Source organism: Petaurus breviceps, unplaced genomic scaffold (assembly GCF_028583685.1).
Source record: "Petaurus breviceps papuanus isolate PSGF00001 unplaced genomic scaffold, PetGlider_PUasm1.0 175, whole genome shotgun sequence".
Taxonomy (NCBI): domain Eukaryota; kingdom Metazoa; phylum Chordata; class Mammalia; order Diprotodontia; family Petauridae; genus Petaurus; species Petaurus breviceps.
The window spans coordinates 49,058,964-49,082,045 of NW_027185764.1; the positions used below are offsets into that span (position 1 = coordinate 49,058,964).

A 23,082-nucleotide genomic window follows, 5' to 3' on the forward strand; every position below is an offset into this window, starting at 1 on the left:
TTTAAAAGATGAATATTGCTAGACAATGGTGATGGAGGGATAGCACAATCTGAGAGACAGAGAGGCAGTATAGGCAAACACTTGGAAGAAAGAGACTATGGTTTGCACAAGAACATATAAGTAATTAGTAGCAAGGCCAGGATTCAAACCTGTGGCTTCTGATTCCAAATCCATCGCCCTTTCAATTATACCATTCTGCCTTCTATTCCTAGACATACCTGCCAACTGTAGCCTAAAATACCTGCCAACTATGATGGAGGGGACACTGAGGGAATCACCCTGACTGGAACTGAAGGCTTATATGAAGCAGAAGAGGGGGGGAGGGAGCAGGGCAGAAATTGGACTGGGAGAGTGGGGTCAGATCGTGGAGAATTTTGAAGATGAATCAAAACAATTTAGATTTGATATTGTAGGTAACAAGAAGCCAACATATGTTCCTGAAGAGAGTAGGAACATATTGAAAACGTCCCTACTTATCTCAATACTCTAAAAAATCTGTAATTTCATCTGTTTGGGAACTCCTCTCACTGAGGCATATTGTGGCAGAATTGCTGTCCCCTAAAAATTCATCCCTCTGTGGCCAGTTTGGAGGTTGAGAATGTTTCCATCTGAATTTAGTGGGGTAGATGCCAATACAATGAGTATATAGTTAGTGCTTTGATGGGAACATACATGAAACATTTCCAGCTTTGGAGCAGCTACCAGAAGTTGGGCACTCTAGAAGCCAAAGCCACCCCCATTCCACAATGAAGCATTGGGGGAGGCCCTTAGTGGAGGGTGAGGTAGACTAGCATGTTGACAAAAGCATTGGATTGCAGGACCTGGGTTCAAATCATAGTGTTTCCTCTTTCTACTTGTGGTGTCTGGTCAAAATAATTAACCTCTGGGTCTCAGTTTCTTCATCTGTAAAATAAGAGGGTTGGACTAGTTGGTGTCTAAGGTCCCTTCTAGAGGAAAGTAGTATTTAAAGAAAATTAATTTGGAAGAGAGTATGTAGGCTGAATTCTAGAAAGGAGAAGATGGAATTGGGGAGACCAGCTAGGAACCTCTAGCAATGAGACCCTCTAGGTTCTAGGCTGTCTAGCATTAGGGCCGAGAATAAAGGAAAAGCAGTTAGAATAAGAGTGAAAGACAGAGAGATAGACAGATCGATGACCTTTAAAAGGAAGAATCAATAAGATTAATGAATATAGGATACAGAAGATGAAAGATGAGAATGAAAAGGATAACGAAAGTTTCTAGCCTAGGCTATAGCATTCACAGAAACAGGTATATTGGGAAGGGGAATCAGCTTCTGGGCTTCAGTTTACAAATCTAATTTTGAAAGTGTTGAATTTAAGGAGAGACAGGAAATGAAAGTGGAAATATCCATTAGTTAACTGAAGATATGAAACTGGAAGTCAGGTGAGAAGTAAGGACTATATATAGAAATTTTGTAGTTCTCATCAAAGATAGTTGCAAACATAATATGGATAAACTCTCTGAGGGAGAGACCATAAAAAGAGAAAAAGAGAACAGATTGACTTATATTCCCACTTTCCCATCTACATAAAATCTTCATGAGAATATTTATCCATTGAAGGCAGCCTCAATAAAGGTATTAAGGAGAGAACAGTCAGATCTTAGCAAGCATTATTGCATAGCATATAATTGACTAAATATGCAGAAAATGAAAGCTCTCCCTTTGCTTATTTGTTGACTATTAAAAAAAGTATTTGATTTGGTAGAGCAAAGAGACACTTCAAAGGCCTTCTTAGGACAAGGTATCTCCCAGTCAAACACTGAAATTATACTAGATTCTTTGAAGCATGCAAAAAAACTAAGATAATCTTATTCCTTATCTAAGTATAAAATAGGGAGATAGATGTTTGGCAAAGGTAGTCACCACTGTCCAAGTTGAAGAAGGATTCCCTACACATAGTGAGATCCTCCAGATTCTCCTGTTTGCAGATGACATCATGCTATTTACATCAAACCCTGGACACCAGTCTCTTGGAGAACAATAATCATTCAAGAGTTTACACTGTTTACCCAGGAAAAATAAGAATGCCTATTTCCAGATTGGACAATTTGGTACAAGGGAAAGAGTACTTAGTATATTTGAAGCTGCAGGACTGAGTTCAAAGCTTACCTTTAAACCTTTCCTTCTTCTCTGCTCCACTCCATCCCAGGCCCCCAGCAATGAACAAAAGCCATGTTTTTAATTGAATCAGTGCCTCCATTTCCTCTTCTCTCAACTCTCTTTTAAACCCTTTTCAATCTGGCTGCCAACCTCACCACCAAACTGAAAGTGCTTCTTCCAAAGTGTCCAAATCTAATGGCCTCTTCTTCATCCTCCTCCTTGACAAGTCTGCAGCATTTGACAGTCTTGGTTTTGTGACTCTGCTCTCACTTGGTTCTCCTCCTACCTGTCCGACTGTTCCTTCTTAGTTGTTTTGTTTTTGCGGGATCTTCCTCTATGTCATGTTTACTACCTGTGGGTATCCTCTAAGGCTCTGTTCTTCGCCCTTTTCTCTGTTTTCTTTATACTAAATTACTTGATGACTTAATCACCTGGCATGAGTTCAATTATTTCTATTGAAATGCTTCCAAGCTCGAGTCATCCTAGTCTCCTTCCTGATCTCCAATTCTACATTACCAAATATTTGTTAGATATTTCAAACTGTATGTCCCTTAGGCATCTTAAACTCAACATGATCCAAACAGAACTCATTATCTCCTCCCCCCCCCCCAACCCTCTTCTCATTAGGAATTCCTCATATTGTTGAAGGAACCATCTCCTCTCCAGTCATTCAGGCTTAAAACTTCAGTTTCATCCTCAAATCCTCTCTCTCATTCACTACACATATCTAATCAGTTGCCAAATTTTGTCATTTATTTCTCTACAACATCCCCTTCTCTTCTCTAATACAATTACTGCCCTAGTTCACTGGTCCAAAAGTCACTACACTGTATATACTCTGACACAGAGACAGACCCTTGCCTCAGGTATTTCCTCTACTCTAATCCATCCACCAGTCAGCTGCCAAAGTGATTTTCCTACATCAAAAATTTCACCATGTCATCACCACTACCACACCCCCCACCCCACTGCCCAATAACATCCAAAGGTTCCTATTATCTTAATAAAATATGAAGCTGTTTGTTTGCTATTTGATGTTCTTCAAAGCCTAACTAGTAATAAGTAGCTTCCTTTCCAGTCTGCCATCCTATTCTTCCCTCCCTATATTCTACCATGTAGCCATACTGGCCGACACTCGATATTTTATCTCCATACCACTGCACTGGCTGTTCACCAGACCTGGGATGCTCTCCCCTCCCAATATCTGACCCTTAGAATCCTTGTCTCTTCTTTAAAGCACTTTCTCCTCCAGGAGATGTCTGTTCATCCCTCTAGGTACTACAGCCATCCCGACTAAGGTTACTTTCCATCTGTTCTGTGCTCATCCTTTGTGTTTTGATATATACATATGTAATATCTATATATTATACACATGGGGAGATTTATGTTTGGCAAAGGAAATGTGATATAGAGCAAATACATATGTGATACATATAGTATATGATATATGTACAGATCATATATACATGATATGTGTGAATATATGCTCTGACCATATATATGTTTTCATACATATTTACACATATATGTATGTGATCTATACATTATATACAGTCAAAGTATTGTAATGGTAACGGGATGCCTCTTGTATTGGCAAGCTAACGGATACCTAGCACTTACTTTCAAGTTCACAATTGTGTCAAGTATTAAGACCCAGAATTTGTGAATCCCACAGTGGGATGAACTTGCTGATGTAGCAGGAAGGGGTGGGGCAGGGAGAAGCTAATAAGAGGCCCAGGACAGAGAGGGAAGAGATTTTGAGAACAGAACTGGTGGTGGCAGAACTTCTTCTGAAAGCCAGACAGAACTTCTGCTGAGGACTTCTGTTGAGAACTGCTGAGAACGAGAACTTCTGGGAGCCAAAACTGCTGGGAGTGAGCAGCGTGGATGCTGAGCAGCTACAGTGAGTGAGAGAGGAGGAACCTTGCCTGAGGGAGTCTGTTTTGTTTTGAAGGCTTGGGAATGTCGGTGTTCACTGTGTTAACTATGTGTACCAACTTTGTGGCTACTGTAATGTCTTTGATTTTCTGGTTTTGGGACTTGGCTTTCTGGTATTTGAATAAATGCTTTGGTTCTGTCCTCCATGTGGAGATCCTGTTACATTTTGTGATTCCCAACTATACCAACATATTTATAGTCATGGGGGCATTGTGAATATTGCATTGCTGTTAGAAGCGTATAAGAGCACATATACATACTTGTACATAAACACAAATATTCAGTCTCCCCCATCAGAATGTAAGATCCTTGAGAGCAGTGGCTGTTTTTACTTTTTCATTGTATCGTTAGCACTTAGCATAGTGCCTGGTACATAGCAAATCCTTAATAAATGCCTCTTGATTGATTGATTCCCTTGCTCAAAAATCTTAAGGAGTTTCTCATTATTATTGTGTAAAATCCAGAATTCTTATTCTGGAATTGAAAACCCTTCACAATCTAGGCTTAGCCTACTTTTCCAACTGTCTCTCCTAATGCTTTGCAATATGAACCTTATGCCCAGTTCTATATTAATAAACATTATTCCCTAAATATGCAGTTGTTTCCTGCTCTCATGTTTTGTTCATCCCATTCCCACAGCTCAGAATATTCCTCTTTCTCATGCCCTGCTTCTTGGATCAACAAGATCTTGGATTATTCAAGGTCCTGATCAAGTACCAACCCTTTCATAACGTCTGCCTGAAGAAAGCTAAGGGGCTAGAGTGCTGAACCTAAGAGTCCAGAAGACTTACTAGCTGCACGACCCTGGGCAAGTCTCTTAACCTCAATCTGCCTCAGTTTCCTCATCTATAAAATGGGGATAAGAAAAGCACCTCCCTCCCTGGGTTGTTGTGAGGCTAAAATGAGATATATGTAAAGTAATTTTTAAAAAATTTAAAGTGGCTATATAAATCCTAGCTGTGATTATGATGCTGACAATGATTAGGATTATTATTTTTGTGTCAGCTGGAAGTTATCCTGGATTAGCTCCTAAAGGGGCCCTGGTACTATGAAGTTGAAGAATATTAATTTCAAGCTGCTGAAGAATATTAATTGCTGACCTGTCACAGAGATAACACTTTTTGACCAAAGATTCAGGGATTGTTAGAGTTGGAAAGGACCACAGAGGTCAACCAATGAAGGAGCTGAGGTTCAGAGAGGTGACTTGATTTATCAAAATTCATGTTAAATGGTTGAGCCAGAACTTGGGCCAAAAGCCACATGATTTAACAAATAGCAGAACCAAAGACCTTAACTTTCAGGTTCAAACTTTCATTCTATTACACTTCTCTGCCTTTCCATTTTATTGCTCAAAGTGACAAACTCAAGATGTTAATGGTCAGAGTGATGAAAATAACGACTAGATATGGAATATTATTTATAGGTAAGTATAATTGATAAATCATTACCATAACTATATGCAATATTTTAAACATCTATGTATTTTTTTTTAAAGCAATTGGGGTTAAGTAACTTGCTCAAGGTTACACAGCCAGTTATTTCTGGGTGTGGTACTAAGTATCTGAGCCTGGATTTGATCCCCAGGTCAACCTGACACTGGAGCTGGTGCTCTTACTTGCTGTGCTACCTGGCCGCCCCACATCTATGTATTTTTAACTGTAAGCTACAAAATAAAAATATAAACTGTACAATAATTTGCATTTAATGGTGGGTTTCTCTGTTTCATTTCTGCATACTCTGCTCCACACTGAAGAACAAAATACAGTGCATATGAGATGTTTCATATATGCTTGTTGAAAGTGTTATATTTAGACATTTATAAATAAATACCACCACTCCAATAAATAATTGCTCCCAAAGAATTACACCAAAAGAAAAATGTCAGACTGATCTAATATGTCTTTAAATGCATACAATGATCGTATCTGGGAATCCATTAATTTGTGATCTATCCCTTTGGAATTAAGGAACAACGGCTGTAGTAAGAGGGGTGGGGGATGGGGCCCTGTATGGAAAATCCAGAGATCTTTGTAATTAATTCTCATTACACATGCCTCAGAATCGATGGGACCTGTTTCCCCCTTTCATTGGAAACACTGTGGCATTGCCAACCTGATGCTTCATCAGGAATCTCCTGCTCTATGAAAATAAAAACATGATACTAATGGTAAGGGTGCTCTGGCATGGATAGCAAACTATGCCTTGCTTTTATAAATATATTCCTCTTCCAGTCTAGGATAATATTTCCATTTTCAACCTATAAGCCAACTAACATGTTTAATTCAAAAGAATTTGAATGTCCTTTGAAAACTGTACATACAAATATAAGGTATATTATTATTAATAATAATTTACAAATCATATAGACAGCCCTCCACGAACACATTTTGTAGTCTGGTTTCCCTCAGATCTGTGGTTGTCATCCACCTGGAAAGTCCCCAAAGTACTAGCTAGAAATCTGCCACCACCACCCCTTCTGCTGTTCCTGCAGTCATATTTAATTGTGTTTGCTCAATTCTAAGCCAAACTCATATGCAGTATATTTAGATGGTTAAAATAGCTCAGCACTCAACTGCTTTTAGAGATTATTTTCATTTCGACAATTCTTAGGAATTATTCTGGAGTAAACAAGGTGAGGAGAAAAGAAAACAACATAAATCTGCTCCAGTGATGAAGAAAACAATATTGGAACTACAATCTGGAGATTCACCATGAATGAGGGAAGAGAGTTTTCCTTAGTTTATTTTCTTTTATCAAATACAATCACTGATTCATTTCCTATTTGGCATTTATTTTAAAGCAGAGGATAGCAAGAAGCTAATAGCTAGAAACAGAGAAAAGCACCATTATCATTTAAAAAGATGGATGTGTAATTGCCATACTTACCCTTAAATATCATCAAAAATAAAAGTGTGGAAATGACATATGGATTGCTTGTTACTTAAGCAAAGTTTTCTGAACCTTTGAAACAGCCTTTATCTCACATAATGGAAAATTTGCTCAATCGAAAGGTATAAATCATTTATTTATCTTCCAGTAACTATTTTGTCAGAGTCCCAATACTTAAACACTGCTTCAGACTTGCTTCAATAAAGAGCTGTAACTAATTTACAGGTGTCTGGTTGGATGCTTCTATTAAGTGACTCCACCTTCAATTTCTCCATTTGCATTTTCTATTCCATTTAGCAAATAACTACCCATTATTATGAAGTTAAAAGGGGTAGGCCTAAGAAACCTGAAGAAGTATAGGATTTGCAAAGATAATACAGTATGATAATATAATACAGCAACGAGTTTTATAAAGGCATAATTTTTTAAAAAAATTATTCCACCTCCACGTTATTTTTTGTTTTTGAAATGTAAAAAGTAAAGAAAAAGTCAACTTGATTTTTTTTTTCTGGCAGCTTTTCTGTCAGATCATGCTTGTGAGTATTTTGTGTTTAGTCTCTCTTTTGTGTGTAGGAAATAAATATCTGTCCTACAAAAGATTATATTGTATATTGAGTATCTTTCTAAACCCCACCTTGGGGAGACCCTAGACATGAGCCCCAAACTAAGTAGTAAATATATCATCCCCAGGGCTCCAGGGTGGGGATGTGATGATACAAAGAGTGTGAAAAAAGAAGCCAATCCTTCTCATTATAGACCAAGCTTCCTCGGAAATGAAGGAGGTTCCCTTGTGCACAGATCCAGTAAGACTGCCTCCTTCGTAGAGAAGAGGAAGATTACTCCAGGCCCTCTGGGCTCACCATTTCCAGCAGTGGTTACTATTGTTTGAAAGGTGTAGGATGGCATAGTAAAGAATTTACATTCAATCCGATATTAGGAATAGCTTACATAATACAGAAGACAAAGTCAGAGTACAAAAAATGTCCTGACAAGCAAGAAGTTTGCACCAAATCTAATGTGAAGAAATTAAGAGGCAAAGCAAAGCAGTTTTACCCTTAAAAAACAATTTCACAAAAATGAAATTGGGGAGTGTAAGGTTAGGAAGCAACTCATTTGAGAAAGATCTGAAAATTTTAATGGACTGCAGAAAAAAAGGGTAACATTTCTTTAGCACAAATAAAATGTTTCCGGTATATAATCTTACTACAGCCCTAAGAGGGAAGTACTACAGGTATCTAACATTATTCTTATTTTACAGCTAAGGAAACTGCAGTTCAAGCAGCTAGTAGGTATCAGAAGCAAGATTTGACTCCTGTTCTCTACTGGCTTAAGTCTAGTACTCTATTCACTGCACCATACAGTCTGCAAGCTAAATATGGGTCATTAATATAAGAGAGGCAAGAAATCTAAAGAGATCTTAGCCTACATTGAGAGTTATAGCATTCCAGAGAAGGAAGTGGCAGACCAAATATATTCAGCCCTGGCAAGATCTTATTTCAAGATTGCATTCAGTCCCGGGAACCACATTTTAGAAGGGACATTGATAAACTGAAGGGGACAGTTGGGATGGTGAAGGACCTTGAGATCAGATCATACGAGACTCACTCAAAAATACTAATTGTTGCTGTCTTCTGGGCTTTTGCTCAGATTCTATTATTCTTCCTTAATATTTTTATTCCCTCATTCTGATGACTTAAATCTTCTGTCTTCTAATATTCATGTAATATTTAACCATCTCACCTGGTCATCCTTCCACATTCAACACTTGAATGTGGATTGCATCTATTCTGCTACTCATGCAGAGGCAAGACAATAACACCATGTGAATATATTTTAGCACTCTTTTTATTTCCTTTATAGGGTCCTTGTTTTCCTCTCAAAACATCTTGCATAACTATTATCTCATTTGTGACTCATAAAACCTATATGGACAAAGTAGATATAATCATCCCCATTTTAAAGATGAGGAAATTAAGACACAGAAATTTTGAAAACTGGCTGAAGGCCATAGTTTATGGCCGAGCTAGGATTAGAATCGAAGGTCTCCCAGTTCCAAATTGCTTCCACGGGACCAGAGGTGTCATAAATGTAATTAGGAAATATTTTTAAAAAATAAATAAAAATACAGTTCAACAAAAACAAAAAACTTTACAGGGGTGGCTAGGTGGTGCAGTGAATAGAGCACCGGCCCTGGAGCCAGGTGGACCCGAGCTCAAATCTGACCTCAGACACTTAACACACACACAAAAACTAGCTGTGTGATCTTGGGCAAGTCACTTAACCACAACTGCCCTTCCTCCTCCTCAAAAAAACAAAACAAAAACAATAAAAATACAGTAGAACCCAGGTAATATTAACATACAACTTTCTAAGCCAACATGTGCTGACAAGGATCTTTATGTGTTGTTTAGTGACCCCCATTTCTATTTGAATTTGATACCTCTACACTAGATCAGACTACCTTGTGTACACAGTTGTACCCATAAATGGTATTCTTTCAGCCTTGAGAAAAGTAAGAGTGCAAATCCAGGGACCACCAGATATAAATAAATCTAGGCAAAAACCAAAGAGAATTCAAGAGCTAAGTTGAACAGATTCTGTTTTGTGGACCAGGGAGAAGTATTTTGTTAAACTATGCCTGTCCATAGACTGCCTCTCCACTTGCACAAATACATGACATTTGTCACATGGAGACTTGGACAATAAGGTAAACTGACACAAGAACTACATCAGAAAGGCTTGAATTGCCTGACTATCATACTTCCCCTAGGGGAAGGATATCACTTGAAATTTCACCTTCAAGATTGATTTAGCTTTGATAGTCCAGACCTCCTCAGTTTCCTCTCCCCTCTGATTGGAGGACTGAAGACCTAGAGCAATAAACTCCTCCCCAAATCTCCCTTTATAGAGGGCTCAGAATTTTCCAACTCACAATATTGCCTGTCAGCTGCTCTGCATGGTTTTTACTCCATGACCATCATGTGCCTTACCAGGTACCCTGTGGCATGACTCCTTTCACCTTCTTTTTACGTAATGTCTTCTCCCATTAGATTGCAAGATCTTTGAGGACGGGGATTGTCTCCCCTCATCTTTTTAAAAAAAAATTGTATCCCCAGTGCTTAGCCAGAGTCTGGCAGATAGGAGGTGTTTAATAAACATTTACTGAGTGTAAGTATTAAGGGAAAATATAAGTATTAAGGGAAAAAGGAAACCTTAAGTACGTGGTCTTTTGACAACAGGGGCAGCAACAATATCCTTGTCTATCCAGAACAATGCATTATCTCAGTTTCAAGGCCTAAAAGGTCATTACTTTATGTTTAAAAGATGTAAATATTTGAGATAACCATGCTTTCAAAAACTTGAAACATTACAAAGAATTATTTTTAGAAAACTCCATATAAATGTTTCTTAGTTTATAGAATAAAAACAATTTCATTCTTGCCAACTCAATCTCAATTGATTCCCATAAATTACATTTTAAAAATAAATGGAAAGAATACTGGAGGAAATACACAACTCCCAGAAGTCTTTCATCCTTCTAGGGCAGATCAATTACAGCTTATAGTGTGTGGTGGTTGGGAGTAGGATGCCTTTCATATCACACTTTAAAATCTAAGATCCTTATTAAGATTAGGTCCTGGCTGTTGCTATTAAAAATTCATGGCCCTTTTCTGAGAAAAATCATTTGACCTATTATCACTGGCTAAATTTGCTCTTTTCCCCAAGCTACATATTAGACCTACTGGACATTTATTTTAGCGGAAAATGGTTTTTAAAGGATAGTGACAGATTTTTGTTACATTTAAAACTTGAAAAACTAAATAATTTTCAAGATACAAATTTTTTTTTGTTTAAATATTCGCTATGGAACTCAAAGGAAGTAAATTATACACTTTAGAAGGATGTGTCAATTTCTTTCATTCACGCTTCTATACTAGCATTTAGTATAATGAAAGTGTTAATTGGCTGAAAAGTTTAGTCGAATATCCTTATGTTGCATCTATCTAAACACTAAACATCTGGATACTTGGAAATATCTAGATAATTGGCTGGTTTTTTCAGTTTTCAGACACACATTTGATATTGTGTAAACATTTAAAATTTCTGTTCAACACTGGAAAAAAGAGAATGTCCCTCCAAAGAGAATTTTACTTCCTTCTTATTGGTAGAATGTAGTCTGGTACTTGTGATCATGTTATTTTCAAATACTGTCCCAAAATTACTTTAGACTTTAAAATCAAAATTTCAATTTCATGGAAATATTTTTGCATATTAGAAGTTAGTCTGGGTCTATAAAAGGCTAATTTAGTCAATTTGATGAAAATACACAAATTGACTATATATCATTATAAAGATGTAATACAGGTACAGCAGTTTTACTGAATTTTTCAAGCAACTATATTGTATAAAAACTGCATAAAAGTTTAAAAAAGGTATTAATATAATATGATAAAATTCAGTTAATCCATAACTCATTCCTCAAATGTAGTATATAATTCAAAGCATCAATTGTGATTAAATTCTTAATTTTTCTATAGTTAGAAATATAAAAATAAAAATTAATTCAAAGTCCATTTTTCTGTTTCTTAGCATTTCATTAATGAAGCATAATTCTATTCCTGAATAGGTTTGGGTTGTCAAATATTTTTCTTAAAAAAAAGCAGGCAATCTAGTGTACTGGGGCTCGGTAGCTTCTTCTGGTTAAAGAGAGGCGAGATGAGCATTTGTCTAAGGCCCTACTGAAGGGGTTGCTGCATGGGAAGAGAGGTTGAATTAGATGATGTCTAATTCAATTCATAAAGTCCTTATGTGCAAAGGTAAGGAGGATACAAAGACAAGAATGAAATGGACCCTGATCTTGAGAAATATTTGAATTTGTAGTTAATTATATGTACAAAGTAATGTAACAATATCAAGAGGTGGAAAGTCCTGGGGGTAGGAGTGGGTGAGGTCAGGGCATGGGAAATAAGAAAAGGTATCAAGGAGGAAGAGGACAAGGCACTTGAACTGTTATTTGAAGGAAGATGGGGTTCTCAGGGCGAGGTAAGGAAGGAATACATTCCAGGCATGAGAGACAACTACACAAAGACGTAGAGGTGAAAAATAAAATGTCATTTTTGGGGAACCAGAAGGCTGGTTTAATTAGAATGGAGAGTATATGAAGTAGAATAATTTGAAATAAGGCTGGAAAGGTAGGTGAGAGTCAAATTGTGAAGTACTTAAAATACCAGGTTGAGATTTTTGTCTTTTATCCTAGAAGCAATAGGGAACCACTGAAGATTTTTGAGCAGGGGAGTGATGTAGTCAAGTCTATGTTTCATTAACATCAATTTGGTAGCTATGTGGAGGATGTGATTAAGCAGGGGAGAGAATGGAGGCAGAGAGACCAATTAGGAGTGAGTTAAGGATCACTCAATGGTTACAAACTTGGGTAACCAGAAAAATGGTGGTACCCACAACAGAAGCAAGTAAATTTAGAGAGAGGTTTAATGGTTTGAGGGGGAAAAAAAAATATATATATATATATATATATATATATATATATATATATATATGTGTGTGTGTGTGTGTGTGTGTGTGTGTACATAAACACAAACACATACATATATACATATACACAATAAATTAATGTATAATTATGAATGTGATTAATTAATATAAATTAATGATAATACTACTATGGGGGAGTAATTTGGACATCTTGAGTTTCAGAGGTCCACAAGATACAGACACATGTCCAGCAGGCAACCAATAATATGGGGCTGAAGTTCAAGAGTATGTATGACTACAGTTAGATGTGTGGATTTAAATCCATGTGAGTAGATGAGATTACCAAAGGAGAGAAACAATACCAAGAGAGAACTGTGGGGATCTCCCACACTTAATGAATGAGAGAAGGATGATGATCCAGCAAAGGAGAATGAGAAGGAACCAGAAGGAGAATGAGTAGAGAATCAAATAATCCAGTGTTACATATATGTAAAAGAAGTCTATTTGAACTCAAATCCTATAGTTTTATAAATTAAATGCTATTTTGAATTCATTATTAATTTAATGTAAATCACATAATAACATTACTATTAATGCCATTCTATGAAAAGTTTTAAGCATTTTTTTCTCAAAGATCCTTCTTATTTTATAATCTAATTTTAAAAATATTTACAACAACGCATGAGGTAGGCTGGGCAAGTATTATTACACATTAGAAAACATGGAGGGTAAGTAATTTACTTAAGAATAAATACGCAGATGGCTAATGTGCAAGTCAATACCAAGTTCATGATTCCTGATTTTTACTATTCTGCTAGGTCAGTCATATTAGATAGATCAGTAGACAGACAGACAGATATATAGATGGATAGATGGATGGTTGGATGGACAGACAGAATGAACATTTATTAAATGCTTACTTTGCTTCAGGCACAGTGCTAGAAATACAAACCAAAAGAAAAAAGAGGCAGTCCCTGCCCTCAAGAGTTTATGTTCTAATGGGGGAAGTTAACACAAAAGGGGAAATGAAAGGGGCTGGGTGATATCTGCACAAGGGGGAAAGATGGGGAAGTAATCCTGAAGTCATGGGCTGGGCCAGATTTGAAATAAGCATGGTTGGCACGGGTGCTTCCTCAATTTTAGGCAAAGATTTAGGGGTGGAAGCATTGCTAAGGTGAGAAGGTTCCTGGGTCAGAGGTGAAGAAGTCATCTGGGGAATTATAAATTAGACCATTTTTGAAGACTAACAATTTAGTGAGTTAAATAGCAGTGAAGAGGATTGGAGGGATACCAAGGTAATTAGCCCCAGAAAAGTCACCTTAAAGACAACAGTGGGTTAGCTTCACTGAATAAATAATTCTCTAACAAGTAATATTCTTGAAGATGAGGGTAGGCCCAGAAAGGATGTAGCTATTCTTGTCAATAAATCTGAGCTATTTTTATAGAAACTAACTCTCACAAACTAACAACTCAAAAGCAGAGATTTACCCATTCTTTCACTTTCTCCCTCCCTACTCACTCTTTTTTTTTTTTTTAAAGCTTGCTCAAGGTTACATGGCCAGTTATTTCTGGGTGTGGTGCTGAGTATCTGAGCCCGGATTTGATCCCCAGGTCATCCCAACACTGGAGCCGGTGCTCTTACTCACTGTGCTACCTGGCCGCCCCTAAGCAATTGGGGTTAAGTAACTTGCTCAAGGTTACACGGCCAGGTGTTTCTGGGTGGGTAATAAGTGTTTGAGCCCGGATTCAATCCACATGTCATCTGGACACTGGAGCCGGTGCTCTTATTCGCTGTGCTACCTGGCTGCCCTCCTACTCAATCTTTAAAAACTTTCCTCCTTTATGTTCTCTTTTCTCCTCATTGTCTTTTATGCTTGTTATTTTTTCCTATGATGCTCTATTTGCCTTTTTCTTCCTTTTCTTTTAATTATTTTATTTTCATTAAAGCATAAACACTTTGGGAATAGATTCTGTCTCAAATCTAACTTAGTCTCCCCTGTACTCATGGGAGTGACTTGCAGGAAGAAGTAGGTGTTTAATAAATGTGTGCTGACCTGAACTGAATTAAGCAGCATGGTTGTGTTAGAAAGAAAACTTGCTGGATTTCTAACCAAAGAACTGAGAGTGGATCCCGCTTCTGCTGCCTGCACGATTTTGGACAAATCTTCACCTCTCTGGGTCTTACTCTTATCCAAACTGTGGAATTTAGACTGATAGGGTTGGTGTAGATGATGATCAAGGTCCCTTTCACTTCTAGATCATCATTAATCATTTACTGAAATTACAGATATTACCCATATGCTAATGTATCAAAGAATAAAAAGGGTTGGAAAACATTGCACTAGAATATACTAACTCAGTCATTTTTTTCATCAAAGTATTTTTTTTTGCATATGCACCCTTAACAAAACAAAATTGCTATATGATTTTGATGACACAGTTTAGGAAATGTGTTGCTATCCAACCTGGTGATGAGTTCATCCAGGGATGTAGCACATAAAAAAGGAGGTTGAGACACAAGAAAGGGAAAATACTGAAAGGGAGAAAAGGTTAGGCAAGTTGAGACTGAGCAACCCAACTTTCCCACTTCCAATTCCTTATCTGGGTTACACTTAAATAGACAAGCAGTCTACTTTAGTGGGGGTTATAAGATTGGGGCACACCAGATAAGGCCTTCTGCAGAAGGTAGGATCTGAGTTGATTCTTGAAGGAAGTCAGGGAGGTTAGCAGGCTGAGTCAAGGAAATGTGGATTCCAGACATGGAGAACAGCCAGTATACTTAGGAGATGGAGTGTTCTCAGTCAGTCAATAAGCACTTTTTAAGTTCCTACTATGAACCAGACACTGTGTGGTGCTGAGGGTACCAAGAAAGGTAAAAGATGGTCCCTGCTCTGATGGAGCTCAGAAGGTAACGGGGGAGACAATATGTAAATAACGGTTTACACAAGATATACGCAAGATAAACCAAAAACAATCAACAGAGGATAGGCACACTACTAGTATTAAGTGAAATTGGGAAAGGCTTCTTGTAGTAGGTACGATTTTTAACTGAGACTTGAAGGAAGCCAGCAAAGTAACAAGCAGGCCAGTGGAGAAGCATCATAGGTGCAAGGAGGGGAGTAAATTGGACGGCTAGAAGGAAAGACTACAAAAATGGAGCAAGAGACTGGGTTTTGTGAAAGGTTTTAAATGCCAAAGAGAGGATTTTGTATTGAACCCTGAAATTAAGAGAGGCTGGTTGTCATCAATCCCTACGTTAGGGCAGGTTCTGATGTCAGTCAAAATATGTATGTGTCCAACAATCGGGTCTTTCCAATAGTGTCCCCCATTTATTAGCCACTTCCCTTCCTTTCAGTTCCTTGCACACACCTTTTCAAATCACTTCTATCCTGTTCGTTATTTTAGAAAGTATTAGAGAAGTAAAGAAAACTTAAACATATTAATATCTGAACATGAATCATTTAGTTTATTGAAGTGGGTGGATGGGGTGAAATAATCAGATCTGTACTTTAGGAAAATCAATTTGAAAGTTAAAAGGAGGATGGACTGTGATGGAGAAAAGACTTGAGGCAAAGAGATCAATTTGAAGGCTACTGCAATAGTCCTGGCAAGAGGGAGTGAGAGCCTGGACTAACATGGTGGTTGTATGAGTGGAGAGAAATGGATCTGTACCAACGACTCTGTGAAGGCAGGAAAGATGAGGGTCGACCACAAAGTGGACAGGAGGGATGAGTGTGAGCTAGGAGCTGAGGATGATATCCTAAGATGTAAGCCTGGGTGACTGGGAGAAAGGTGGCGCCCTTGAAGTAACAGGACAGTTGGGAAAAGGGGTTTGGAGACAATGGTATAAATAAATACTGGAACCTGACCCCATGTTGGCAAGATGAGCCAAAAAGTGAAGGAAGGTAATACTGAGGTTGGCTACTTCTTCTTCACACCTGTTAATGTGGCAGCATGTAAGAGACACCCTGAGGCATTCCCATGCTCAGCTAACAAGGCCACTGAGGGACTGCTTCTGGTCATGAGCAAATGGTTCTTTGCAAAGCTCTGGATGCAAGGGACTCAAAATTGCATCTCCAGCTTCTTTGTCTTCCATGACGCACAATGCGGGGTGGAATAGGCTAAATCAAAGTCACAGTCTGGAATAGTCATGATTAATGTCCTGGTATCAGTATGTTTATGGTTCCTTTACCACTCTTACTAAATACTTTCGAGAAAAATGAACTTGACAGAGGTGATTTGAATAAAAGCAAGTGCAAGGGACTGGCAGAGGAGTGGCCAGTAAGAATGTGGGGGGGGGGGGGAAGGGAAGAGATTTGATTGGTAGACACATACACCTAATGGAAAACAGAATCTGTCCAAACAGGAGTCCATGAGGACCAGGCGTCCTCAGGGTCCTGACTAAGAGGAATAGGCAGCTTGGCAAATACCCACAGCGCCCCCTGGTGACTAAAAAAAGCAACACTCGTCTACTCCAAATTATTCTAGCTTAACCACAGTTAGAGAAACTCATCAGCATTGTTCTGCTATTCAAAGTGCATTGAAGTAGAGCAAAAGATGATTTGAAAGTTCCATTATGTTGTCATTATCAATATGCCTTTGAAGGAAAAAATAAAATAAAATAAAATAAATTTAAAATAAAAAAACTAAAATAAATTTATGGTAGACAACTAAAAATAAATTCAATATTCCGAAGAATGGTTCTTCTATAGTATTTTACAATTTTCAAAGTATTTTCCATGAAGGAGTTTGTACAAGTAATCGCATACCCATTCTGTATCATATTGTTTATCTTCTCAGTGAGTGGGGGAGGGGCTAGAGGGAGAGAATTTGGAGCTCAAAATTTCTTTTCAACGAACATTTAAAATAAATAAATACCTTTTAAAATAAACCAATTTTATACATGAAGAAGTAGATGGTTATAAAGCTGATAAGTAGCAGAACCATATCTTAGACTCACATCTTATATTCAATTCAGTACTCTGCCTAATACACCATGCTGCCTCCCATAAGTAGCAGCAGGAAACCAGATAGGCAGGACCCTGGATCAACAGTCTGTGAAATATATCCACATACTAAGATCTTCTAGAAGGTGTTATATTTCACTTATATGTCTTAATTCTATTTCAAAGTGCTTTCTGCCTACGCTTTTTCTTTTGCTAAAGGTGAGCACTTTAAAATGTTGAAATTCTACATGAAATGATATAAAACATGAAAAAAATTACATACCAGTAAAATAATGTAAATATATTTGTTTTCTACACTAGACTACATATCTTTAGTTTAATAAATCTTCTATAAGTTCTTTCATCTATAGGGTTCTTTTGGCATCCATATCTTTTCCTGTGACTTGATTGTTAAGCACTGTGTAGCTATACTACATGAATGGGATATGAAGTACATTACTCTGAGTGACACTCTCAAACTAACTTATTGTTACTTCCAATAAATTCCACTGGAATACAATGTATTGGAATTTCACTTTACGAAAATTCTTACATTGTCAATGGACCTTCACTAATACTTGATGGATGGGGGTTAAAACATTTCAAGTTATTTCCAAAGTAAACTTTGACTGTTATAGTTTCTAAAAATTGCCATATTAATTTTTCTTATCTATCAAAAACATACTGCTAAAAACAAATACCAAAGAGCCAATTTTCCCAACAAGTACTTTCCCTCCCTCCCATCTTTTAAAAATTACCTGTTCTTAAGCAGTGCCCTGAAGGTCATCTTATTCAGTCCCAGATAACTTGGCAGCAAGTTTGACCAATTCCAGTCCCATTTAGTTATGGCTGACTGTTGACATATGAGAAGAAGCTATTGTTAGTTATTAATCAGAGTTAATACGATCAGTAAATTAAAGCTCCAGCTGTGATAGACTAACTAAGAAGGAGGGGGGTCTAGAACAAGGACTTAGACAGATGATATCAATCATGCCCACAGAAGAAGGTTTTTATTCCAATAAGACAGCAATTAATTTATAAATCCATTTGAGGATGTAGCCATTATTTATGAAAAGATAAATCAATTTTTGAGTCGTTATTCTTCCAACTGTTAATGGCATTTTGCCCAACTACTTTCTCTGAAAGGTTGACTCTTGAAAAGCAAAATAATTGGCAACTTTTTATGTATCCTCCCAATTTACTTTTTTTTTTGGTGTCAGCAAAAAGTTTTATCAAGAAAAACTTGAAGTAGTTAGAAATCTGGCTTTATGCTATATCTTAATTAGTGTGCCATATTTGTATTGTCTATTTTGCAAAAGGAAATACAGTAAACAGATGGCTACAAAAATAAGATTATAATTCCCTTTTAAAAATGTATTAGATAATCTGAAATCCAAGTATAGAGATAAATGACTATGTATAATAGCTTTGTAAAAGTATGATAAAAATATTGCTTTTTTAAATGACAAAATAATTTAATGGCTAAGATTATTTTATGAATCTGAAATACAATAGACTGAGGTATCAAGTCAATTTACACAGATAGAACATGTTTGATTTCCCACTATTATAGTAGCTCTCTGCTCTAAAAAACTAAATAGTTCTGATAATAATACCAGTTTAGGCCAGTTTTTAGACTCCAACAAGGACTATCCCTTGTCACATACTGATTAATCGAGCCCTACAATCCTGTCATACAGTAGAAGAATTCTGCCCTGACTTGTCAGCATCTGAAGGTCTTATTCTACAGTTTTGATGAATGTAGGCTAGAGCTGTAACAGGCATGATAAAAATATTATCTGCATCCCAAATTAGGACAATGTTTTAAATTTTTTTCATTAGAGCTCTAGGTCAAGCAATCCTTTTTTTCTGTCATGCCAGTTCAAATGATTTGTCAAGAGACTTTCAAAAAGAGATACCTAAATTGTGAATTAAACTAGAATCAAAATTGCCATCAGATTTCTGCCATTTTTTTTTTGCATTTTGGGTTATGATTTCAATATAACCACTAACTATGTGGTTTAAATAATCTTTATGATTTGATATAATTAACTACATATTTAAACACATTGTTTTCGATATTGAATTTTTAAAAGTAAATCCATTCATTTTAAATGATCCCTTATGTAAATAATGTCTGTGACACATTCTATGATATACTTTCAAGAAGGCTGTAAAGATTATTTTTAAACACATATAAAACTGTATATACTATCTACTAAAAGTAAATAATCCAATCATTTACAAAATTGAAAAGGACTGGCTTGATTTTAAAGCCTAACTGAAGTTCCCATGGCCAGTCAAAAGTCAATTAATAAATATTTCTTAAGCACCAACTAAGTGTCACAGTGATAAGCACTGGGGATACAAAAAGATACAAAAGGCTGCCTCTGCCCTCAAGGAACTCACAATCTAATGGGAAAGATACAACCACACACACACACACACACAGAGAGAAATAATTAGCAGAAGGAAGCTTTCTTATACCAATGAAATAGCATCGGGGGAAAATGAATATATAATTTTAATTTTCAGAGAAGGTATAGATAGTTTGCAATGTGCCTTGTTGGAGATAGCACCCCACATACATGTGGGCACAGATCCACTAAAATACTTAATTATCATTTTAATCTTCATTTCTGTTCACTGCCAGACCCCTGCACATAATATGTGCATGCTAAATCTTTGCTGAATGACAATTACTCTCCACATACCTGATCCAGCATTTTTTCACTAAACCACTTATACACCTGAAAAGGGTTAAAGGTAGGAGGCTGCTTTTCCAAGCTCTTCAAGGTCACTTTTAAAGGTCTGGTGGGTAATGTGTTTTCCTCTGGTACATTCATCGAAAACAGCTGTTCTTTCAAATATTCCTTCAAGGGGGAAAGAAAAAAAAACAAATTTGCATGCTTATTACTCTATGTTCTCTTTAAAAGCAAGCTGATCAAAACCTGTATTTACTCTTTTCACACATTTCTTAGCATTCACTTGGTAGATTCCAATATGTTAATACCACAAGAGAGAATTCATTTTCAGGAGATGCAATGCTGATGAGGATTTATTATACTAAACAGCACCAATCAAAAACAACTGAGCCTAAAATGCTGTGGTGACAGTCAATTACTAAATTTCATGAAATGAACTATTCAAAGTTTTTGATTGATATAGATTCAATTGTACTTGAAGCTTTTTCTAGGTATTGTCTTATGGATTATATAGGACAGATGTTCAATAGCTAACATTAGAGTAATAGCTAAATAATCTAAGGAATGACTACTATGTGGTCAGTTCTGTGGTAAGCATTAATACATTTTTAATTATTTATTTTCAAGATTCATTTCTTAAAATTTTGAGTTCCAAATTCTTTCTCTCCTTTGAGCCATTCCTCCATCCATTGAGAAGGCAAGCAATATATCAATTATACATGTGGAGTCATGCATGACATATTTTCATATTAGCCATGTTGCAAAAAAAAGCAAGAAAAGTAAAGTGGAAAAATTAAGCTTCAATTTTAGAATTTTTCATCATGAGTTCTTCCAAACTGTCTAGAATCACAGTAGCTTAGTCTTTGTGACCATTGTGATCAGAGTAGTTAAGTCTTTCACAGTTGAAAATTATTACAATATTGCTTTTACTGTGTACAGACTTCTGGTTCTGCTCACTTCACTTTGCATCAATTCATATAAGTCTTTCCAAGTTTTCCTGAAACTATTCCCCTTGTCATTTCTTACAGCACAATAGTATTCCACCACAATTACATACCACAACTTGTTCATCCACTCCTTAATTGATGGGCATCTCCTCAGTTCCATTTTTTTTTTACCACCACCAAAAGAGTTGCTATAAATATGTTTTTTAAAAAAATCTTGATTCATTATACTGGTATGTTTCTCATAGAATCAGTCTTCAGAGCTGAAAATGGCCTAGCCATCTTCTAGTCCAATGCCTCATTTTACAAATTAGGCCTAAAGAGTACCTTGCTCAAGGTCATATAAGTAGTGACAGTATCAGGATTAAAATTTAACTTCAATTTCAGTGCTCTGAAGCATAGCAAGTTAAAACAAAACATGAACCACTATTTAGTGACACAAAATTAGGTCATTTCATAATAAATGTATTTAAATATTTATTTTCTGATTTATTAAAGTATGTTTTTTTTTTAGCATAGTATTTCCTAAGAGATTAATGAATGCATAGAATTTTAGCTCTGGAAGGATCTCAGAGATAATCCAGTCTGTTGCTTCTCCCATTTTACAGAAGAGGTATTGGGGGATGAGAAAGATTATGTGATGAGTCCAGGGGTGGGGAACCTGGGGCCTTGAGGCCACACTGAAGTTTGGATTCAGTCAAAGGGCCACACTTGAAGACCTGGTGGGCCACATGAGGCCTTGAGGTCACAGGTTCCCCACCCCCATACTAGTCCATGGTCCCACAGATGTTGATTTTCAGCAGAGCTAGTATAAAAACTATAGTTTTCTGACTCTCTGGCCCAGGATGCTTTTCACTAATCTATGCTGCCTCTAATACTTTGAGATCCTAGAATGCTACATATTATCCCTCTGTACCCCAAAGTCCGGATTACAAATGTGTTAATAAGGAGATTTTTAAGGGTCTCCAATAATTTGAAACATTTGGGAACAACTGCTTCAGTCAGCAATTCTTTTCCTTTTCGAGTTACCTCTCTTAGCACCTGTATGAATAAGGCCTCTGGATAAAGAGTATATGGTAACTAGCAATATAAGGATTTCTTACTGGAAGAAAAAAAAAGACTATTGAATGGGGACTCATTTTACTGTATCATGATTAAAGTAAAACAGAAATAAAAGACCATGCCCCACCCTGAATCATTACTTCATTTTTGCTTATAAAAATCTGTCTATATACATTTTCTCTCTGAATTAATGAAATCTGTCTTCTGTCCCCACCAAAGAAAAGAGAAACTGCTTTTCACTAATTACCTCCCAATTGCTAAACTCAGGCAATTACCTCATTCTCTGAATTTGTTTGCTCCTGTATTCTCCGGTCTTCAATAACTATGCTAATAACCAAGAAGTCTGTATCTCTAGTCGGGTCCTACTGCCTGAGCCTAGTCATATCACACACACATGTGTATATATGTACATATATGTATATATGCATGTATATATATAATTGATATATTTTTCATCTGATTATATTTCCACAAGCTTAAATTCAATAAATTCAAAAGTGAATATCTTATCTTCCAACTCATACCCAACTCAAGAGTTACCTAACTCTGTCCATGGTGCCACCACTTTCTTTTTTTTACTTCCAGTCATCAAAATGTTATTCAAATATATCCTTTCCTCTCTACCTCTAGTGCCATCATGCTATGTAAGGTTCTCATCACCTAATACCTGGATTTTTGCAGCAAGCTTTTAGCTGTCCTCTTTCACAATGGATTTTAGGTATTGTTTTTTTTTTTTCCTGTCTCTCAGTTGATCTTGCAGTCTGCTGCCATACTGATCTTTAAATAATATTTTCTAATTCTGAAATTTTATTATTTTTTTGTATCATGCAATTTGCTTAAAAACTTTCTGTTGGCTTCTATGTTTTATTAATTCTAAAGACTTCCTTTTGTTGAAGGTTTATCACAACCTAGTCCCATATCAGCTATATTAACCCATGTCCACTACTGATCCTACTTTCTGACCAAAGCTATTTTCTTGGCATCTC

General features: G+C 36.6%; 1 protein-coding gene across 6 annotated transcripts in view; it reads right to left on the reverse strand.

Moving 5' to 3' along the window:
• KIAA0825 (KIAA0825 ortholog) overlaps positions 1-23,082 on the reverse strand; it is a 549,915-nt gene that overhangs the window by 258,071 nt on the left and 268,762 nt on the right. For all 6 annotated transcript variants that reach the window (XM_069085102.1, XM_069085097.1, XM_069085101.1 and 3 more), the window contains 2 exons: positions 20,100-20,258; positions 18,144-18,238 (listed from right to left, as the gene is read on the reverse strand). In XM_069085102.1, the coding sequence (XP_068941203.1) occupies positions 18,144-18,238; positions 20,100-20,258 (254 nt within the window). The remainder of the gene's footprint in view (positions 1-18,143; positions 18,239-20,099; positions 20,259-23,082) is intronic.